Below are 23,630 nucleotides of genomic sequence, written 5' to 3'. Positions count from 1 at the left end.
TTGAGTTTAGAATCCAAACAACGAGAACTACAATGCACTTATATAACAAAAGAATTAAAGGAAAGTAATTGTAAGGTCACGTGCTGAAGCTGATTAGAAGAGGGAGAAAACCTACAAGTTACATTATTAAATTTCGAAAATAGGAATTTCACTTCTCAAATTATACCAAATTTACAATATAGATAATGGTAACATAAATAACTAAGGCAGGCTGATAACTTTTTTGGATGAAGTTAAGAAATTTTAATGAAAAATTGTATTATTGTTATAAAAATGAAATAAGCAGATGCAAATTTAAGATGGAACTCTTAGATCATTAAAATAAAAAAAATATAAAATCACGCAATAAAACAGGCGTCTTAAAACACTGAAAAATATGAAACATGATAAAAATCTCCATGTGATAGCGATGGTTATCCCACATAGAGTTTTTTTAATGTTCGCTTGTAAATCCAAATGTTTAATTTTTGGATAGTTTCTTTTTTTTAAAAAATTTAGGTTTATACATAATGGTAATATTATCTTATCTCCACAGCGAACGTGGCATTATGTCATGTATTCCACAAAGGAGATAACACCCAGATAATTTTATTAACAAATTTGAGACCTATTATACACAACTAAAATGAAGTATAAGAAAATAAAATTTCCAGTTCTCAATGTCTAAACAACCTAGAATATAGGTCTGTTTTAGATAAAAAAATTGAAAAAGAATCAGACATCTATTCTTTGCGGGCAGATATAAAGGTGAAAATACCAGACTAGTTTATGAATTTAATGTCAGTATTAACAGAGTAAAAATTATAATTCCATGTATGTTCATTAAAATGATTGATTTTGAAAGGTCTTTGATTTCGGTTGTCATTGGAAATTTATTGAAAAAGTATATGTTTTTTATTTTGGTTTTGGAGATAGTTATAATTCCATTGGGATCAAAACAATTCATAATCAATTCAGTTGCGTCTATTAATTAGAAGAGCAACCACAAATAAATACTTTTTCGACATATGACCACAGTGTTAAAACTTTGATTACGTGTAATATATAAAAAACAAATGTGATTATTAGTATAGCAATTGCGTTTCTATAATTAAAGATATCAGGTTACGTCATATAACACTAGATAGAAAAAAAAAAAAGTTTGGGTAACTTTCTGCTCCAACCACAACCAGCGGTAGCTTTTATGGAAAACAGGCGCATTTATACACTAAAAAATCCTGAAATTTCCTAACATGTTTTTACCTATTAATTATCAAAATTGATATATTTTGAAACTTAAATCTCCAAATAAATAATGATTGAATCTTTCCAATTTTCATATCATGGATTAATCTAGGAAGTAATTACCTGGTCCAGAAAACATATTTAATTTTGGAAATTCATAATTAGGCCAGCCAATCAGCGGCCGGGTTAAATTTCTATCCTGGGCTTCACATCTTGTATACACAGTTGGCCATTTTCTGAAGGTCTTTTTATTAATTTAGTTTGGTTGGTATTCCCTGAATCAGGGTGGAAATCTACTCATCATTTTTCCAAATTAAAAATGGGGTTTTCCGACAATTTTACCCCATCGCTTCCCAACATTATTAATCCTTGTTTGCTTGAAAGTTTAAGCTATCAAACCAAGAAATAATAAAAAAATAAAGGGAATCGTCTGCGGTATGCATATGGATACCATCACTTGCATCTGATGGCACAGAAAAACACTTAAAGAAGCTGTTACATAACATTTTTATTGGTCAAATAAAATCAGGACTTACAAATAAAGATTACCAAAAACACTATTTATTTGGATAAGGCATGTTAATAGATATAGCACAAATACATTTCTTTTCCATAACTTGATCCTACAATGGGGCTATGGAAACCTTCACTTTGCTATGGTATAGAAATCCAATATTTAACCTTCCACATGAAATTCCACAGTTAAATTTTGAAAAAAACAACTTACAAAATTAAAATCAACTCATAAAATCATGGAAAAGAAGATTTTAACACCCATTGGTCAAAATAAAAGTAATAAAATTTCTATTAGTATCACAGAAATAAAATCCCCAGATTATATCACATACATAAACACCATAAGACTAATTCATTTGGGAAAACTGAATTCTTTCTTGAAATGATATTTCTAATTGAAAAGTTTAAAGAGTTTATAAAGATTAAAAAGCAAAGTAAGTTGTGTTCATGAATAAATTAATTGTGTGTTAAGAAATATTTATTAACCCAACTTTGATAGAATATCATAAATACAGGAATGGATAAGAGAAAAATCTCCCATGTCGCATCAAAATGGCAAGCTATTACTGAAAACTGAAGTCAATATATAATAAGATGAGTTAAACTGGTTCATACTACTAAATAAAAGATGTGAACTGAAAATGTAAAAAACAATTTTTTGTTTAGTATATTTTGATATGTCTGTAAAAATGTATTTGGTCAAAAGAAAGAGATTTTGGAATGATCAGGATTATTATCTGAAACAACCCCACAATTATAAAAAGAAAAAACCTAATATTATTGATAGAAAAAGTAAAATTTCATTAAAGACTTGGTATATAAAAGGGTGAGTTATAAATATAAAGGGACTTAATAAGAGAGACTATTGATTCTGGTAGAATTGTTATACAATTGGAATAATTTACCTCAAAAATTTTTATCACAAACAGACTAACTTCCTTCAGATAACACAGTGTTATATCAGCAGTAAACCATTTAATCGCAATCCCAGGTTTTCCAAAAAGCAGAAATACATTGTCGAATTTAAAAGTCCATTATATTTATTGATCAACATGTTTTGCAAATCGTAGAGTTTGCAAAGTGTATTATAAAATAGTCCCTTATAAAAAGCAATATCGAACGCATCAGGCCAAAAGACATGTGAATTCAATTTTTAAAATTGAGTTAATAAATCATGTAAAAATGATTATAATCTATCCAATTATGTAATTACACAAAACGACCCAAATTACAGTTAGTTTTCTCAATAATAGATTTAAACCATAATACACAACTGGGAAAATAATTCTTTTTTTTATTTAAAAGCACGAATTAGTTCATGTCGCCTATGTGTGCAACTTGCAACTGGGAAAATTAAACAAATATACCACATACTTTTGGTGAAAGACAAATAGTGCAAATACATCTCGTATTCTTAAAAAAAACTCATTTAGACCTTCTTTTCATTCCTTTTAGTTTCAATAATGAATCTTTCTCTTATTGGACTTCTCCTGTCAAAATGGTAAAATCGTAAAATTGTATACTGAAATACTTATTATAATTTTTTTTTTTTAAACACTATGAATAAGGAAATATATATAATGCGTTGTCTTCACAAATCTTTCAATTTAAATTCTCTAATTAGTGCTATTCAAGACTATCATAATGTTCAAAAACGTTTGGCTTATAACAAAGGTAATGTTTATGTATGTAAAATTTCAAAATGGAATGGCAAAAATGGGAAAAAAACTTGTTCTGCTATAATTAATGTATATATTTGATTTATTTTTTCTTTCTCCTCTCTGTTTATCTCTCTCATATGTTCTAACATATTTTGTCTCCTATGCTTTGAAACAAAATTTGAAACCAATATCTGCGTTTTTTACTAAATATTTTAATAGTATATAATGACAATAATTAATCCATCCCCCATCGCTCTCTTTTTCTCTATCTTTTTTTTTTATCTTTATGTCTATTTATGTCTCTGTGCCTGTCTCTATTGTAGGTCTTTCTGTCTGTATTTGTATCATATTTTTATATGTTCATATGTCATGTGTTTGTGGTGTGGTGAGAACAGTGTGTGAAGTGTGTGATGGTATGTGAAGGTGTATATGTTTGTATTTGGTCCCAATGTATAAAAATATAATTGCCGTAAAAATAATGAGTGATAGTGAGTGAGTGGAGTTTTAGCCATGTAAATTTAGCAAGTTGTAACGTGAATATTATTTTAAATTCACAGGTTCTCTGTGAGTTTGCAACCAATTATGTCAATGTATTCCCTTTTGGAATTATAACATGAAATTATATTTAAAAAAAATGACGGAAATTGTGACCATGAATATTTCAGTTCTGATATGAAGGCTTTGACCATGAATTTATTTGTGAAGATTTGGTACCGTAGCAAATTTTGTATCCAACATGTTTCAGGTGGAATTTTATGAAGACATGGAGTGAATTATCCTGTGTACCCTAACAATAATTACATTTTTGACAGTTTAGTCGTTCAGTATTATGGTTTAAAAATCAATTTTTTTGATTCGAGAGAATGTGACTTATTTGACATATTAAACAAAGGAGATGTAAAAAAACCACATAATTTAAAAATACATTTAAAGGTGTCCATTTTCAAACATTTCTGTAAATCAAAATGTATATCGAATTTATAACATTCAACAAAACGGGAACTATATTTATTCTCATGCCGGACTAGGCCAGTTGTAGATTAAATGTACTTAGAACCATTTTACCGTTTAAAATTTGACGTAAAAGTTTATATTTCTATGTAAATATGTTCAAGATTGATTCAGTGTTTTGATTGCGTTTAAAGGTGTATGAAACGCAAATGGGATATAGACATATTTACAATTTAGAGCTAAGAGCAAACGCAAATTACTGGTTTTACTTTTTTATTTGCTTAGTTTCAAATTCAAATGTTGCATAATTTTCTTTCAAGTACAGATGGAAGCGCTACAGGAATGGGTATTTTATGTGTAGAATTTGTTGATAGAATCTTATATATAAAGATGATAAAAGAAAATATCAACAATAAACGGTAGTGAAATCGATGTTGTTCTGATGGAATTTAATAATTAAGACGTATTATGGTTTATTTTCTAGGATCAGAGCATTGGAAACTAAAGTACAGATGTCACAGGCAGAAGCAAGGGTCCAGCTAGAAGGTGAGCCACACATATTAACACAATTTGGATAAAGTTTTTATAATCCAACAAAAGAACTGATTAATTAAAGTTAAACCGTATAATATATTCATACATTAGATCTATTAAAATTACATTAAGATGTTTATCGTGATGATTTGTGAAAATATCCATTTTAAATCCTTTTCTCCTCTCAAACATAAATATAATTGGTTGGTTTAAAACAATTGATAACTTATGATACAGCTCAGATACTTGCAATATTCTAGATAAATATTTCTGAAAACACTATGGCCGAGACTAAAGTTCCAATGTATCGTTTTAAACAATGTTTCATTCCCCATAAATTTATAGTTTAATACAAAATGTTTACCTAGAACACTGTGATTTTATCAAGTATCGTGATAAACTGTAGTTTAAAATTCTTTATAAGATTACAGAGACGTGTTATTTCTAAGAACAAATACTTTTATGTCGCTTGATTTGTATATCTGATTCATTTGTATTAAAAGTTTTTTTTATAGTGACGTTTGATAAATATGTACATGTGTTCCCGAATATATCAGCCACACCAATGATATATAATAATGGTTTTCGAGAAGTTCGTCCGCAAAAAAACTTAACAGATGTTGTTAAACATGCCACCACATCGAGGGAGGTACCGACGTAAATCGCCAGTCGTTAGAACAGATTGCTGGAAAAAAAAAACTTTCCATCGCCCATTAAATACATGATTTAGTACCACATTTACTCTATTATGATATATAAGGATAGATTTCACAAGAAAAAAATACTTATAATCCCCATCTATTTAATGCTATGGGAGCAATGTAAAATTTCGGTGCTTTGTATGGCTCATAGGTGATATTTTGATTGGCGGGTGTACGGGCTCATAGCAAACGAGGTGTACGGCTTATAGTGACCTCGATATTGGTAATTATCATAAATATAATAAAGAGATGTTCCAAGAGTTATATAGATCATGTTTGTTTTGTGATGATTATACATATATTTTTTTTTCAGTCAGATGACATTATAACGTCAGAAAAGTTTGAAATAATCAAATTTCCCATAAATACGTACTTTGTATTAGATACGTTTCCATTACTAGAAATTAAAATAGGATTAATTTCTGTTAAATTTAAAAAGAAAAAAATACTTGTCAGATTACCATTTTTATGTTACTAGCAACAGTCAAATCTCGTTTGGTTACGGCTCATAGGTGAATAATTTTTATCTGGCGGTGAATTTAGTGAGCAACGTGATCTCATGTATTCACATTAGTTATTTCGATGTTGTACCTTAATTTTAAATAAATAATTTAGATGTAATCATATTAGATCATGTTTGTTTTTGATGATTATAAGGCACTATCATATTTATGTACAGATCAGATGACATTTAACGTTCATTGTAATTTGAACATCAAGGTTTCACGACAAAACATTACATTTGTATTCGAGTGGCTACAATCCGTATATCATCTTAACTTTGCATGTACAATATTTGTATTTCTGTTCACAGACAATTGTAATAGGCTGGATCTTTTTCATGATAATTGCATGATATGTATTTTTAAAAGTTGCTAATGAGGTGATTATCTAGTCGTCTTTCATCATTGGTCATTCACACATACATGCAGAGAGAAGAATGTATAAAAGAAGATTAGTTAGAAAAAAGTCTGTGAAAAGGAAATTCTATAATTGCTGTTAGTTCTTAAAGGCCAATCCTATTTTCGCGAAAGGGCTTTTAATTTGTAAAATGGGAAATTAATGTAAAAAACGAGATTGGTAATTTTTCTGAAGAGTCGCAAAAGTTATTAACTTACTGTTGTAATACTCACACTTATCATCATCTTCTGAAAATTGTAATTAAAATTAATAAAATTAAATTATTCATAACTTATCCATCAATCTTTTCATATGCCCGTATCCTAATAGCCATGCATGGTAAAAAATATTATTGACAATTGGTGTTTTAAATACGAAAACATCGAAATTAATCTCCACACATTATCATATATACGCAGGGGATTTATGCGGTTTTAAATGATTTTAGGGCTTCGAAATGTAATTCTTACTCGTTATATTTAGGATTTTTATAAACCTTTAAATTTTGCTAAGGAAAATGTAACGTATTTTTTCATAGTTATTACTGTTTTGACTTTTTGAGGAAGAAGTGAATAGAGAAAATTTGGTGCTAAATTATCCTCGATTTTGTTGACTTTAAACTGTAAGTTTTCTACATTTGCGTCTCTTAGAAAAGTGTCACCAGGCCCTTTTTGGGTGGCCAAGTGGTTACGATGTCCAACATATTAGGCCACGAAAAAAAATATGGCTTAAATTTGGTTAACCCGACCCGAACCTATTTTATTTTATTTTTTCCCACCATTTCTACGAAAAAAGTCGGGATGGTCGACCTCAGGACTCCGTTCCTGACCATAATTTTAGAGTGAAATACAAAAAAAAAAATCCTTTCCGACATTTGTTTTGTCAAATAACCCTAAACAGACTTTTTCTTGTTTTGTGCCATTCCGCACGCTCTCTTCCTCTGAGGATGCGGGTTCGAATCCCCATGAGTGAGCAATTTGCCATATAATGACGGCTATTCAGATGTGTTTTTCTCCTGGTTACTCGGTCACACCCCTTCACCAACAAACATTGGGACGATACACTAAATCCGCCCTGGCTTCGCTTATGAAGGAACGTTAAATTAATAAAATCAAAACTAAATATTTCCGTAAATAATTCACGCAAACAGATTACATCACGGGGGCTTTAAACAGTAAATAATTATTTCCCGGCTTCCCAACGTCGAGAGTTACTTCTAAACTATTCTGTAGATATAATTTTCATTTCATTCCGTTCCACGTTGCAATAAACTGCTAAATAGCTATATAACTTTATTTCAACTTTCTTTTTCCAACATTCAGTATCGCTATCAGCTTCATCATCCATCAAATAACTTTTTATATTCATCCATCAGTCAGTACTGATGAATTTCTAACATCATCATCATGCATCATACATCAACATGTATTTCGTAATATTGTACAATGCGATTTGCTTATTAAAAGCAATGTATTTTCTTCTTAGTAAGTCTAAAACGCAATTATTCATCTCCGACTAATTACGTGGAATATATAATATAGATTAAGACCTATAAAACGTTATACTAATTTTTGAGTTGGGAAACGAAATAAGTGCGTTTTGTACGTGTCTTTATTGCTGCAATGCAATGATTATTAGAAACAAACAAAACCACAAATTTATGCATTATTGCAAACAGTTGTGTGTATCACTAATAATGTGAATAAATGATGAAGATAAGAAGCATTATTTTTAAGTCATATATATGGTTATCTCTTTAAGTTTTCACCATTCCATCACCGAAAAAGATAACTATAAATATAAACTATAGTGCCAGTGACAATTCCCTTTTTTATAAAGTACACGGTGTTGCCCCTGTAAACAGCTCTCGAGATAAACATATTGCTAAGAGCCTTAGACCATTGCGATTACACTTACTCTCGCTATATTTTGCCGTCCCGTAACTCCAAGTTTTCTAGTTGGGCGAGCCTTTTGAGCAATATATGAGAACGTTGTCCGAAGAAGTTTTCTTATGACCCTAATGCCCTTCAAATTATCATAATATAGAGTAAATGTATGTGCTAAAAATTATTTATATAGTGTGTCGATGGAAAGTTTCTTTTCCAGCATCTGTTCTTACACGACAAGCGATTTACAACGGAGTTTCCATCCCTTGTGTGTGGTGGTTTTTGCGGCTTTTCTCCTTCATAGTAATTTTGGCGAGTATCTATTGAAAACCATGTTATATATCGGGGTAAAACAGCTATGTAACTAAAGTCGTGTCACAAGACATATCAGTTTGCAGATTTGGAATTAAATTTAGAAGCAGTTATAAATGAGAACATTATTATCTCCAATCAATTCATTATTTACTCACTCTAGCTTCAGAGCCGGCGGTACCCTAGTTACGGTGGTCATAACCACGCGGTGATTATGGTCGTCGAGATTTCATTTTTTAAATCAGTTCCACTGGGTATGATCCATTGATGTTTTATTAAATATGTGATAATGTATAAAGAAATAAGTTTTATATGAATTAAAATAAATTATACTTATTTATTGTAATACAAACAATCGTAAAAGAATTCAATAATCAAGACGCAGACAATACATTCAAATGAATAAAGGTCTGTGCAATGTTCTTGTAATAATGGTTTTTCCATTCTTTCTAAAACTAAGGTTGTACATTTAAGACACTATATTGAAATAAATTGTCCAAACTTCACATCGGTTGATTAACATAAAGATCAATTTATTATTAGTTATATATGACTCTGTGTGTGTACAAAATTACCCAATGCTGGCATGTATCTTTCCTCAAAGTCTGTTCTTGTGGATGGAAAGTGAGAATTGGGGATGAGGACAGCTATGTTTTTTATCCAGCATTTCCATAATACACTATAAACAATTACGGTTGTTCAATAGCTATATCCCTTTTTTATGAATGAGCTTATAAATAGATAATAGAAATGAATGTCTTTTTCATGTCTTTGTCACTATATTAAAAGCTATAAACAATTACTGAATACATTGTATTTCGGTCAATCGGCTTATTCTATTTGGCGAAAAAGAAAATATAGATAATATTACGTGTATTATCATTGCAGAAGTATGCCGCAGGAAGATACACGGCCACAGGTAGGCTTAATAGGATAATTAAACACCTGTTTGGTTTTACATTTCTTTAATGATGGGAATTCTATTGAAATTCATATATAAGGGGTGTTTATAAACTTAAAGAAAGAAAATCACTGTTATATTGGTTTAATTTGCTTTATTGTTACACGTTAATCGAAAACTGTCCCTGGATAAGAAAGCAAATAAATATAATAAAAAAACTTGAAAAAAGTGTTTTGTCTTATGAACAGTCGTTTATAATTGTAATAAGACTATTATGGCGGATTCAATTATCTCGTAATAAATTCATATTGATGCTTCCTTTATGTTCTAATGTCAATTTTCTATGTTCGTAACATGTTGCTATACAAATGTAGATATTGTAATTTCCAGTTTCCATGTTAATCATGGTTAACATATTGTACCCAATATGACCATATATCGATACATATACACAAACATATGTTAACTGAAAAGATGATTTGGTTGGGTTGTGAGTAAGTAAACGATAATGGAATAGTATAATATCCAAATACATGTCTGACACGATAGTTGATAATTCTATCAAACAATATAAACTTTGATACCATTGGTGCCTTAACCAACATAATATAGAAAAAAAATCTGGAAAATTCACCATTGCTCACAATTAATATAATTTCAATTTAAACCATGTTCATGTGTAAGTGAGGACTACCCGTTTGAAAATGTGGATTGTTTATTCAGAAAAAATATAATTGACACATTTCTACTTTACAGCCACCAGCTAGTTGCCAGGTGAGTTTTATGTTGAATGTTATGAACGAGATCAAGAATGTCAATTTATAGATTAGAGAAAATATATCTAAATGGGGATACATTTTCAATTCCATAATATCGCCAGTATTTTTTTATTAATTTGATTGATCTAAATTAAACAATTATCTTACCTAGTAAATCAATTGCTTTAAGAATACTCAAGTGGATATATACCTCCTGTTCTGATGCAGTATAGGAGCTATGTTTCTCATTACTTTATATTTTATTTTGTATTTTCGAAAAGACGTGCGGACAAACCAGGTGTAGATGTGTGAGTATTGTTTCTTTCTTTTCCTTTAAACTTTAAGTAAGACATTAAGTGGTTGATACTTATTCCCCGTCTTATTTTAGAGTAGTATGGTGACTATGTGATACCACATCTGATTTATTGTTGCTTTTAAGTTTAAATTATCAAAAATCGCTATTTTGTTTTATACATTGCGTGTTCAATGATCTTCCAGACAATTTGTCAATTTGTCAAATGAATCACATTGTTGGACGTCTTACGATCCCAATCAGAGCGTTTTCTTTAGTACACATGTCCTCACGTGGGCACGTGACCATTGCGATTGACTATATTAGGACTAAGTCGGCAACTATGTCCTGAACACCCCACTTTTGTATTCATATCGTCATCGTAGTCAGAACGCCCAGCTGTGATGACGATTGACATAAAATGGAAACCTATCAGAGCAACCTGTTGTTTTTCGCTATATCCATTTGGTGTTTTTTTTTTAATGTCATTTCAATTTTAAACGAATGGAAATCGATAAAACAACGAGAAACAAATGCATGTCTCCGTGTCAGAGAGTTCAGACACACCGCAGAACCGTAATCGGTGTGGCGTCATCGGAATGTGTCAATTATTACATGGTATACCAGTGTATAATAACGTATAACTTGCACGAATATACTAATGAGCAATGGAATAAAATGCAATATTAACCCACATCCGAATCAGAAAAGTAAACGTAAAAGTATCCTATTGAAGTAATACAACTGTAATTGTCACGCTCTATGACGAATACTATTTTAACGATTTTACAATTGGATACATATTCGCGTATATGTATTGTTTAATGCAATACACTGTACTTATTTTATGTTTTTTTTTTCTTATTTATCACATCAATAATATGTATCCCAATGTGAAAAATTTATTAGCTCAATGGTCTTAATTCAGAACAGATAAGAACGACTTGAACCGTTTTGATATTTATTTCATAAAACACTTGCCTATGACAGAATAATCTTATATATCAAATCGACTTTGATACCATGTATAAGTTGTTCGAACACGCATTATAGGGGAAACATTAAAGTTTGCGTTTTGATATTGAAGACATCTATTTGACACCCACGTATTCTAATTGCAATATCTGTTATTTTTGATAAAATAAGTGTTTGATTTCAATTGATAACCACAATGCATTCATATTGTTTTAACGCTTCTATTAAGTACGACGATTTCATATAACACCTATTTGGTATTAGGGAGTTATTTAATTTGTCTTTACCTTATTGTATATTCTGCATCACATTGGGTACATTGTATTATTATTCATATACCTATATATCATAACTAGTAAAGAGGTTCTGAAAATTGATAACAAAGCTATTGACAAAACGCTTCAGAACATTATAAAGTTTTTGTGAGGAGAGATATCGCGTTAACTAATGGTAAACTGTATATTGTTTACTTTCTGTTTTTGAAAAGGAAACAAAACTCACTTGTTGATCAAATATCCCTGTAAATGGTTATTTATTACGGCACAAAAACGATAGTTGATGGAATTACATTTTTAGGGTGATTTATTATTTCACTGGCCAAAAGAATTAAAATTCATTCATCATTCACATTTTGTGAACGCTTCTCCATAAGCTAACAGCTTATTGGTACAGTCTTGTGTATATATCTGCACATTACAGACCTATTTCATAATATGTACAGTACCTGAACCGTTTAAACGTTCCCAGTCTAACGCAAACGCAACGCAAGAAAATCGTCCGTTAGCTAACGCTAACGATTGCTATCGCTAACGATTAAAGACTACCGATGAACGATTAACGCAAAACGATTGGCTATGATAAACTGGAAATACCATTGTTATAATCACGGACACGGCTTGACGGTAAATGAATTACAGATCTTGATGTTTTGAAATACAAACGAAAGTACAGGAAAAACTGGAATATGTTCGGGATTAAAGTTTCTGTATATCGTATAAACATTTGCCTATGAAAACTATATGAACATGATAAAGTCAAAGACGACAGTACTCGATGCAAAGTTTCCATGTACAAAATAATGTACGTTTACAAAATGAATGACATGTGCAACTGTATGTATGGAGAAAGAATGGTATTATTCTAAAGTGTCATATTTACCCAATATTTTAAGAAATAACAAATTGTTACAACATATCTTTACTGATAATCACACAATGAAGTCAAACACGACTGTACTCGATACGAAGTTTCCACTTCACACGTACGTTTACAAATTACTTGTACAACCGTATGTATTAAGAGATAATTGTATTATTCTAAGTGTCAAATTTGTCCGACACTTTAAGAAATAACAAACAAATTGTTACAAGAACACTGTATTAATAATATTACCGTCACAATGTCATAACTTTATATATAATTAGTGAAGCGATCAGGCGTATACTGGTACATGTACTTTAAATGGAAATATTTTCACACAAACACATTTAAAATGCTGTAAATCAAATTTTCATATGATTGAAACATCCTGAATACGATTAAATCATAATAATGACGTTACGTCTTCTTATTTTTGTGAAATGATGGGAAAACAATGAAATTTTTAGCTTTTTTTTTTTTTTTAAATCGAAAAATCTCATAATTTTTATCACAAATAAAAAAATTGATGGACAAATCACCTTGTAACAGTCATTTCGAATTGAACCAACCCGTGTGTAAACATATGTGTACTATAAAAAGACAGATCGCATCAATGAGGTCGGAAAAAGAGAGGGAACCCCCCCCCCCTAAAAAACTATCAAAAACTGGCCAAAATGACACATTCGCATATATGCGCATAGATAGAGAACCAGACATCATTTATAGGCAAATAAACACATATTTTGATATGATTGAAGCATGTTGAATACGATTAAATCATAATAATGATGTTATGTCTTCTCATTTTTGTGAAATGACGGGAAAACAATGAAATTTTCAGTTTATTATCCCTAAAAAAATCAATAAATGTCAGAATGTTTATCACAAGTAAAACATTAATGGTTAAATCACCTTGTAATAGTCATTTCGAATTGACCCAACCCTTGGGTAAACATTTGTGTACTATACAAAGATATATCGCATCAGTGAGGTCGGAAAAAGAGAGGGACCCCCCCCCCAAAAAAAAAGAAAAAAGTTATCAAAAAATGGCCAAAATGACACATTCGTATATACGCGCATGGATAGCGAACCAGACAACACACAGAGGCAAATAAACACATTTTTAAATATGATTGAAACATGCTGAATACGATTAAATCATAATAATGACGTTACGTCTTCTCATTTTTGTGAAAGACGGGAAAACAATGAAATTTTCAGTTTTTTTCCCCTAAAATATCGATAAATGTCATAATTACATCATAAGTAAAACAATTGATGGACAAAACAACTTGTACCAGTCATTTCGAATTAAACTTACGCTTGTGTAAACATATGTGTATTTTAAAAGGATTTTATGTTTTTTAGCAGAAGAATCGTGGACCACCCCCCCCCCCCTCCCAACACTACTCATAGAGAAAAAAAATATCATTATTATTATTACATAAATTACATATTTCCTGATCTATGATTCAGACAGTTCCAAACTACAATTACATTTTTAACAGCCATGGTCATGTAAGGATGTGTCAGGTTTATTGGTGGAGGAAAGGCGGAGTTCCCGGAGAAAAAACACCGCCAGCAGTCAATACCTGACACCTGCCCCTGTAAATTCGAAAAAGCTACCCAGAGGTGGAGGGATTGTGGTTATATGTCGAGACATTATAACAATCAGCCATCTCGGCCCCAATTACAACTAGAACGTGGCTAGAACAGTAATAATCCACTCTTTTAGTGAACAGCTGGAAACATAGAATTTTTCATAAATTTTCGGCTCGTGCCAGAACGAAACGTACCACTGTGTTTGAATTATTATCCTTGTTTTTTTTTGTCCTGAAGACACGATGGTATAGCACAGCTCATTACCACAAACTAAATCCTTTCGGTATCACGACTCTTACTTTGGTTTTCATCAAACTGCTGCAGGTTGTCGTAGGCTTTCATCACTCCAGGAAAATGAATGTACACATCTATTTCGACGATTCCCTCATACTCCACCAAGTCTAGGAATCGTTGGAGCGATGACAGATGACAGGTTGGGGGGCTTACCTTGACGGCCATTGCCAGTTGGGGGAGTGGTCTGGGGATCAGGTCTCCGAGCACATCAACGTGCTGGAGATAAGGCTGTTCGGTTGGCGCTGCAGGCTTTTCGGAAGATTCTACATTCCAAGGTGGTTTGTGTGACTACAGACAACTCTACAGTTGTCGCGTATCTGGGAGGAAAGGGTGGGGGCAAAGTCCCACGTCCTTTGTGCCCTCGCTATTCGTGTTCTTCTCTTCTGTCAGGAAATGCGGTTGACTCTCTTAGTCAAGCATCTTCCAGACATGTTGAATGTTCTGGCGGATACTCTTTACAGGCGCCACAAGCCGGTTGTGACAGAAAAGGCAGCTAAATCTCCCTATCATATAGGGCATTTGCTAGATGTGGAACATACCTCATATAGACCTTTTCGCCACTTCGCCACTAATTGTCCACTTTTGTCTCTCCGGTGCCAGACCAAATGACTTGGGCTGTGGACGCTCTATCTCTTGATTGGGAGGGGATACATGCTTATGCATTCCCTCCATTCCACCTGGTGGGCAGGGTTCTAATAGAAGTTTCGGGAGCATCATTTTCCCCTCCTTCTGATAGCGCCCCTGTGACCGAGACAATCCTGGTTTCCGGAGCTCTTGTCGTTTCTCTTGGTGGATATTACTCTGGTTTTCCCACTCAGAACCAATCTCCTGCGCCAGCCTCGGTTCCGGAAGATCCATTCAAGAGCGTGGAATCTATCTCAGGAGGTCTCGCTCAGTCAGGATTTTCTTAAGACATGTCAGCACGCATCGCCCGATCAATAAGTCTTCCTCACATGCCGTCTAACATGCATGGACGATCGTCTGTAATTGGTGTATCGACAGGAAGATTGATCAGGTGAAAGGCTCTGCCCAGCTGATTGCGGATTCCCTTCTCTCTATTTGTTTAGGGAACGCAAACTTGCCTCTAGTACTATTGCAGGCTATCGCATGGCTATTTCCAGTGTACTGCATTCTCATGGTAGACCAGAGTTAGGGTCTTCCAACTCTTTGTCTACCTTGATTAGGTGGTTCAGTCTGGACAGGCCTAGGGTACGGCAGTTAGCTCCACAGGGGAATGAAAGGGGCTCGTTAAGAGCCTTTGGTGTCGGTCTCAATTAAGGTTTTTACTTTTGACTTCCTGCTTGCTTTTGCCTCAGGCCATAGAAGGAGTGATATGCATCTATTCACTTATCGTGCTTCGTTGGGCCAGATATAGCTCTGTTACCCTACTCACTGATCCTGCCTTTTTGGTAAAGATTCACAATCTCTATTGAATGGAAGGAAAATGATCGGCTGCTTTGTCCCAGTCGGACGCTTAGGTTTTCCCTTGATAAAACAAGGGGGCGATGTATTATTCTTGTCCATTAAACAGGGTTAGCAGGATTTTCCCTCCCAGTACATCTCCAGATGGATATGTTAGGTGATCAGGATTGCTATGAGCGGCTTCTTTGGCTCTCCATAATGGGTCATGGTTCCAGGACATCATGTCTGCTGCCTTTTGGCGTGGTCAGACTACTTTCAATGACTTTTACCTACGGTCCCTGTCCTCTCATTCTAATTGACTGTTTTCCTAGGATCCCGTTGTGGCGGCCCAGTCTGTGACTGTTCCTCCTCAGCAGATATTATATGTATTCGTAGTTTTTAACTTATGCGAGCAGGAATCACAATGGTACACCTTTTTCATGGGGAGGTATATCCAAACATTGAAGGAGATTCGAACCCAGTTGTTTTCACTAAAAATAAATAAATTATTATGGTTATTGGGAACTGCCTGAATTATGGATAAAACATGTGAACTAGCCTTTGGATGTTAACTGGATCCGGGAATATATTTCTTTTAAATTATTGGGGAGGGGGTTGGAGGTCATCTCGCTTCTTCTGCTAAAAACCATAAATCTATCCTTTTATAATGCACATATGTTTAGACAAGAGTCAGTTCAAATCAGAATAACCGTTACAATGTGTGTTGACAGAATATTTGGAGTTTTAATTTATTGATTTTGTTTTTCAATTTTTTTCTTCTGCGTTTTCTTTTCTGTGTGTGTGTGTAGGGGGGGGGGGTCCCTCTCTTTTTCCCACCTCACTCATGCGATCTATCTTTTTATAGTACACATATGTTTACACAAGGGTTGGTGCAATTCGAAATGACTGTTACAAGGTGATTTGTCCATCAATTTTTTTACTTGTGATAAAAATTATGACATTTATCGATTTTTTAGGGAAAAAAAGCTGAAAATTTCATTGTTTTCCCGTCATTTCACAAAAATAAGAAGACGTAACGTCATTATTATGATTTAATCGTATTCAGCATGTTTTAATCATATCCAAAAATGTGTTTATTTGTCTCTGAATGTTGTCTGGTTCTCTATCTATGCGCATATATGCGAATGTGTCATTTTGGCCATTTTTGATACCTGAAATCCAAGATGGCCGCCATATGACCCCCATGGGACATAAGTTGTCAATGGCAACAAACATAAAATTAAACTAAACATCATAACGGTCCTAATAAAACATGTTTCGAAAAACTGCTAGAGGGGTACATGGGAACCCACTTCTCCTCCCCCACTAACATGCATACATGTATGTACACTGAAGATAACTGTAAAATTTTTCTACGTATATTTGTAACTGGTGCAAGAAATATAGTTATTTGATCACATTTCACATCAAGCAACTCTTCAATTTACAGTTAATACAAATTAGTTTTTCATACAATGTACACTACATATAAATGTAAGCTAATTCATTCCAACGTAATCTATAGGAAAGCATATTGCACACATCAAAACTTTGAAATACGACAGTACATATATGTCCGTGAAATGTACTGTCACAGTGTACATTTTTGTACGGGGCACAGGTAAGTTGGGTATAAAGTTAGTCTCCCTCCCAAGAAGGTGTAAAATTTACAGGTGAACTCCGCCCGTGGCCACCTACAGGGGGTCGACACAAGGTAACACCAGTCGTGACCTATATACATGTAGTTGAAATAGCCGTGCGCGTCACGCTGGGAATTGAAAAGATTGAAGGTACAAATAACAACGAACACATGTGAGAAGGTGCCCGTGACTGTCCAGTTTTTATTGATATGAGCTAAACGTATATCCGTGTCTGATTTGACACGCGTACATTATGTGTGAAGGCTTACAATGTAACGTACAGATACATGTACAAATCGACCCCTGCACAGTTCGAATTCTCTACACGTGTTCTACATGTAGTTGTAGGCATACTCGTACATTGCAAACATTTACATCATTCATTCCATTTTCATATAGATACAAGTACTAATTAATTGCGTTAAAAATATGTACATATAAAGGCCAAATCTCACCTATTCCCCGTGTTCAAACTCGCCATGTTCATGATTTTAAATTTCACAAATTTATTTACAAATCTCACGAGTCTTTTTTTGCGTTCTTCGTCTATTGATAATATTTAACATAACAAGAAGAATATTATGCAGCGTGTTTGTTATAACATTTTTTTTATATTTTTATTATCTGTTTTAGCTATTTTCTTGTGTAATCTTTTAGTTGTCGTGGATTCTTTCTAAAATAATGCTTTTGACATTAATATTCTGTAAGACAGTTTCGTTAATATTTGAATTGCTTTCGCAGAAATCATAGTAACTACAAACATATATAGGATATATGTTTCTGATAATAATAAACAAAAAGTGATAATCACATTAAGTTTTGAAATGTCATTTAAATACGAGTATTTCAGAACGTTTTCACGGATAGGAGCGTACGTCATGTATGCGATCTTGTTACTGTACATATTTTTATTTCAACCACATCTAACAAACATATATACATCCAAAAGAGATATAAAATGCAATACAATACACTTTAGTCATATTTTTTTTTATTTCATAGATGTTATGATAATCGCTTCTACACGAAGCGGTAAACGTTATATCATATCCGGATCGTCAAAGCATCTCACCGGCATTTGGTTCTATTTTTAGTGGCTAACGTTAGCGAAAGTGGGTCCTGCTAACGATTAACGCAAACGATTATAAACGCAACAAACGATTAACGATTGCTAACGCAAACGATAACGATTAACGATAAACGATTGCTAACGCTAACGATTGCTAACGGAAATAACGCAAACGCAAACGAAACGCAAAGTTGGGAACGTTAAACGGTTCAGGTACTGTATCGATTATATTAAACTAATATTTTACAATAAATTGCCGGGCGTATATGGTGTCCTATTTGCTATGATCATTCCGAAACGTTAAGCCGTTGAGTACTTGATGATAGCTTAGTGCAGTTTCTAGCGTTTTATCATTGAATTTGTCCTCATAATATCTGGTTTCCTTTTTCTTCCAATAAAGTGTTACTCTTTGCTGATTGTGTGCAATAACTACTAGGATGTGATTCAAATAATTTACGGATTGTGAGTTCATATAAAGCGATGGCCAAGCAGTAATTAACGGGACTCGCCGAGACGAGTCTTGGACTCAAGATTTTCCTGAGGGACTTACCAAAATTATGAGAGCCCATACTTTCTTTGTAATGGCATCAACAATTTAAAATTGGTGTTCAAGTCTCGCCTTAAGATTCCTTCATAAATAACTGCCATGCTCCCTATGGAATACGATGTTGTGATAACATGTATTTTTATTGTCATCTGACCTTTAAGATAAGGATGACCTATAGTCATAATGCTTTGTCTAATGATATCTGTCGTAAGCGTTTTTCGTCCGCAAACCTTTCGTACAAATGACTTCGTACAAATAGTCTTAATTCTGGAACCGTCTTCTTGACAATAGCTAAGCGGACTAGGTACCTGATATAGGAATTGAGGCTGGTCAGGCTGGTCCAAGTTAATGAGCTCGAACTTTAGTTTAGGCCAACAGCCGATATTTTTAACGACTTCATATCAATAATTGTGAAGCTTAGCTACCTGCTATTGGGCCTATGACATGCTAGAATGAAGAGCTATCGAGTTTGATCAAATGAGTAACCCTGACTCCCATTCAAGGTCACTGGTAAAACAGACACTGAAAAAGATGACTTTGCTCTACTCTTAATGTCACAGTGTTCAAATATATTAGAAACTTATAATATCTGGCGGTTGTCTTGGTTGTTGGGTGAAGAAAATGTGAGCTTATTTGATCATTTAATATTGATCCAACGATCGCTGATATTGTCGTGCTTGTTTGGCAACGGTGGACCATTTTTAAATTATTGTGGGTGTCTTATTTTGTAATAAGATCACCGTTAAGACTAAAAGGCCTCTTGTTAGCAACATTTAATATTTGTGAATTTTTACTAAGATTTTGGTTAATTATCATAAGCCATATTTCCCACTAAATTGTTTTACTTACATGTTCTTGTCCATAAAGTAACAACATAAATGTTATATAATGAACTATTACTGGCTATGGTTCGGAAACAACACTGGCGTATAAATAAATAATATAAATGTTAATAAATATACATACGTATATATATGTGTTACATGTCGTGATATAATGTAACCGCCGATTATTTTATTCACAGAAAACCTGTCCTGAGTGTCACGTAAGTACCGATGTTTATCTTCTGTCGGTAGGGACATTTTGTTTTATTTATATGGTGGTCAGAGAACAGGAATATTAACTGCTTAATTGATAACGGTTAGATTATTTATAGGATACAGTATAAAGGTAATGGCTTTGTGGCGTTGAGACATCAGACATTTACATGTATGAATGTGATAGAATCAATCATAGTAACAGATAATAGTAAGACTAGGTTTTGTATATGTTGGTTATCCACACTAACCCATCTGAATCTATATTAGGATTTGTTGTTGTCTTATTCTTGCTAAATCAATCATTTTTATGTTACAGTACAAGGGGAATGACTTCAAAGTAAGTATCCTATTTCATCAAATTGTCAGTCATATACAATAGTGAATCATTTACTGAGACGTTAAACTAGTATTAATAGAGAAATGCCATTGAACATACACGTCTAAATAACGTATATTCTTTCTTTGTGTGTCGCGATTCTCTCAGGTATTATCATAGTATTAAACGGACACAGCAGTATCACATATCATCGAGTGGATACCAATTATATATCTGTATCAAAATCGTATCACTTATTGTCAGAATATCACCAGTAACATATCCGTGATTAGGTGACACTATTAATCAAGACTATGCAAGTATTATCAACAACTCAATGTTTGTATTTACCGCAAACATAATAATGGTGTAAACAAAGTACATAACAGTTGCAATTTGCCCAAAAATAATGTAAAAGCTAATCCAGTTGATATACATAAAGAATCCTTATAAATTATTTTCAAACTGATAACGTTATCATATCAAGGATTCGGTGACACTTACATTAACATACGTATAATAACGCACCACCTTACCTTTTGTATTACATACTTTCAAATGAAGCTGCAATCGAAACATAAGATAGTTTTATCAGAGACGACAGTTATCTGATGAGTATTACCAGGCTTTATATTGTAGGACTGGATATGAAGGATAGGGATATTCTACCCGAGGGTAGAATATCTCTAAAACCCGAGGCGATACCGAGGGTTTTGCAACATTTTGTGATCCCGAGGGTAGAATATCTCTATCCGTCATATCCACTTATGAAAGAATATTTTTTTCTTTCATATCTCGACGTTTTACTGCAAGTTTACAACTATAATATCCCGCCATTTTGAAATAAATTCGAAGAAATCCACGACTGGAAGTCAATTTTCTATACATGAAAAATTACGGGATATTTTCAACACAAATTCCGTTGTTTGCATCTTTTAGAGTAAAACCAGTCAATTTTGTGAAAAAAATGTTAATATTTTACCGAGGATAGAGTGATTTTGCAATACATCCTCAGACGACATGGGTGTATTGCCCTAGACCAGCCAGTATTACACCCGTAGGTATGAAAGAATATATGTTATGTGTTGTAGGTAAACAGATTTAACACGCTAAACCAAAGTTTAGTGAGACGGAAATTTCACTATCTTACCTAAAGGTATTAAGACGAATTTACTACAGAGATCATAAATGTTTTTTATCTATGTCTGCTAGCTGATCCGATGTCATGGTTGTTAAAGGATCACGAGACTAACATTATTGAAGAAATTATAATGGGTAATATAGCTGTATCATTAAACTAAATATTGACAAAATATTTACAATTACCAAAAGCATAAATAAGAATGGATTAATTGAAAAAAAAACTCATAATTAGCAACATTCTGTTGAGATCATTACTTGCTGTTCAAAATATACACACCGTAGCCCAACATAAAATTGGGTATTAAAAAACGACATAAACGTATTGATACTCCATAGAATAAAAAATAACTAATATGACCTTCAAGTGAAATCCTAAAAAACATAAAAGTACGAGACGTTTACATAGATGGATATGTACACCATTCTTAAAAATCCCAGGTGTTAAGTGATACAGACATAACTAATGTTAACATAACTCATACCAATAGGATTATAAGTAAAGAACAGTTACTATAACAGTAAACTTGGCTCAAAATAAATTAATTATTTCTTGTAGGAAAGATACATTATAATTACATGTTGATAAATTGAACTAAATATTTGAACAAATGATGATAGTATATTGATCCAGCATTTACATGTACTTGCATCATATTTATAGTTCCTATGTTCTGGTATTTTTGTTAGTGTCCATTAGTTATAGCCTGTGAAAATTTCATAAATTAGGATGTGCGGTATAGGTGCTACATATGCTTTCTTGTTATATCCACTTTCATAGAGATAAGTTAACGAGGTATCCCTCGTAATCAAGTAATTGTTTCACTAATTATACAGTATAACCATTGTCATATTCCAGAGTGTTCAACAAATTAAATAATTATTGTAATTTTGTTAACATAAAATTATTTGGCGGGCAAAATATAAGAATAGTACAGATCCATTCTCCATTATGATCACATACATTTTTACTTTTCGTATCATAGCTCCTTACATTTCGTATTACATACTTGACCATAAAGCTCCAATAGAAGCCTAAGAGAGTTATATCGGGGAGGGCAGTTATCTAATGGTTATAACCAGGCTTTATATTCTATAACCGAACGACCTGTGTATATTTTAATAGTAAGTGTTTTACATATAGACACATTTTCATATCATATCGACATTATTCAGTTCGTTAGAGGTCCGGAATACTTCAACTATATGCATGTATTGCCTGCACGTGAGTTTTATATTTCCTTTAGAAAATTATCAGGGTAAGATGAGATGCTAAAAGCCTTTTGACAATGAAAGTCTGATAATTCGATTTTTATTTTAATTGAGTTCTTTGAATTTTGAAACAATGGTTTTGAAAAAAAATCTGACATTTAATAATACAAGACCGGCCTAAAATAAAAGGGTATCAGATAGTTCTTATTCTAATGTATTGGCCTATGGCTGTTTTAAATTAGAGCTATATACATATATCTTTATATATAATCCACAATAACCTCTTTTTGCATGTATGATATTAGAATGAAAATAGAAAACTTATTTTAGAAGAAAAAAACAACAACAAAAAATGATAAAAAAGTAAAAGCGTTTGCAAATAAAATCCAATATACCGTTTTAACCACCTAATCATTGTTCAAAGTGTATTTGATAATGGTACCGTTTGAGTTCTAGATAGTGTCCGCCCTGTTATCTTTACCTGTCAATATAGCGATTTCATTCAAATCTAATTATGCAAATAAACATTTTGATGAGGTCGAGACATGATTATATAAACCAAAGAAAAAGTATCGAACGAGGACGTAGTTCGTAGTCGGAGTATTGTTTTATTAATTT

At 32.8% G+C, this 23,630-nt stretch overlaps 1 protein-coding gene across 1 annotated transcript in view; it reads left to right on the top strand.

Moving 5' to 3' along the window:
• The window catches only part of LOC138329835 (uncharacterized), a 150,913-nt gene extending 129,099 nt beyond the window's left edge, over positions 1–21,814 (top strand). Inside the window, exons 5-9 of the mRNA XM_069277126.1 lie at positions 10,343–10,360; positions 10,626–10,652; positions 20,329–20,349; positions 20,661–20,681; positions 21,752–21,814. Of these exons, the coding sequence (XP_069133227.1) occupies positions 10,343–10,360; positions 10,626–10,652; positions 20,329–20,349; positions 20,661–20,681; positions 21,752–21,814 (150 nt within the window). The remainder of the gene's footprint in view (positions 1–10,342; positions 10,361–10,625; positions 10,653–20,328; positions 20,350–20,660; positions 20,682–21,751) is intronic.
• Positions 21,815–23,630: the final 1,816 nt, after the last annotated feature.

The sequence above is a fragment of the Argopecten irradians genome, chromosome 8 (assembly GCF_041381155.1).
Source record: "Argopecten irradians isolate NY chromosome 8, Ai_NY, whole genome shotgun sequence".
Taxonomy (NCBI): domain Eukaryota; kingdom Metazoa; phylum Mollusca; class Bivalvia; order Pectinida; family Pectinidae; genus Argopecten; species Argopecten irradians.
This window is presented reverse-complemented; position numbering and strand designations above follow the sequence as displayed.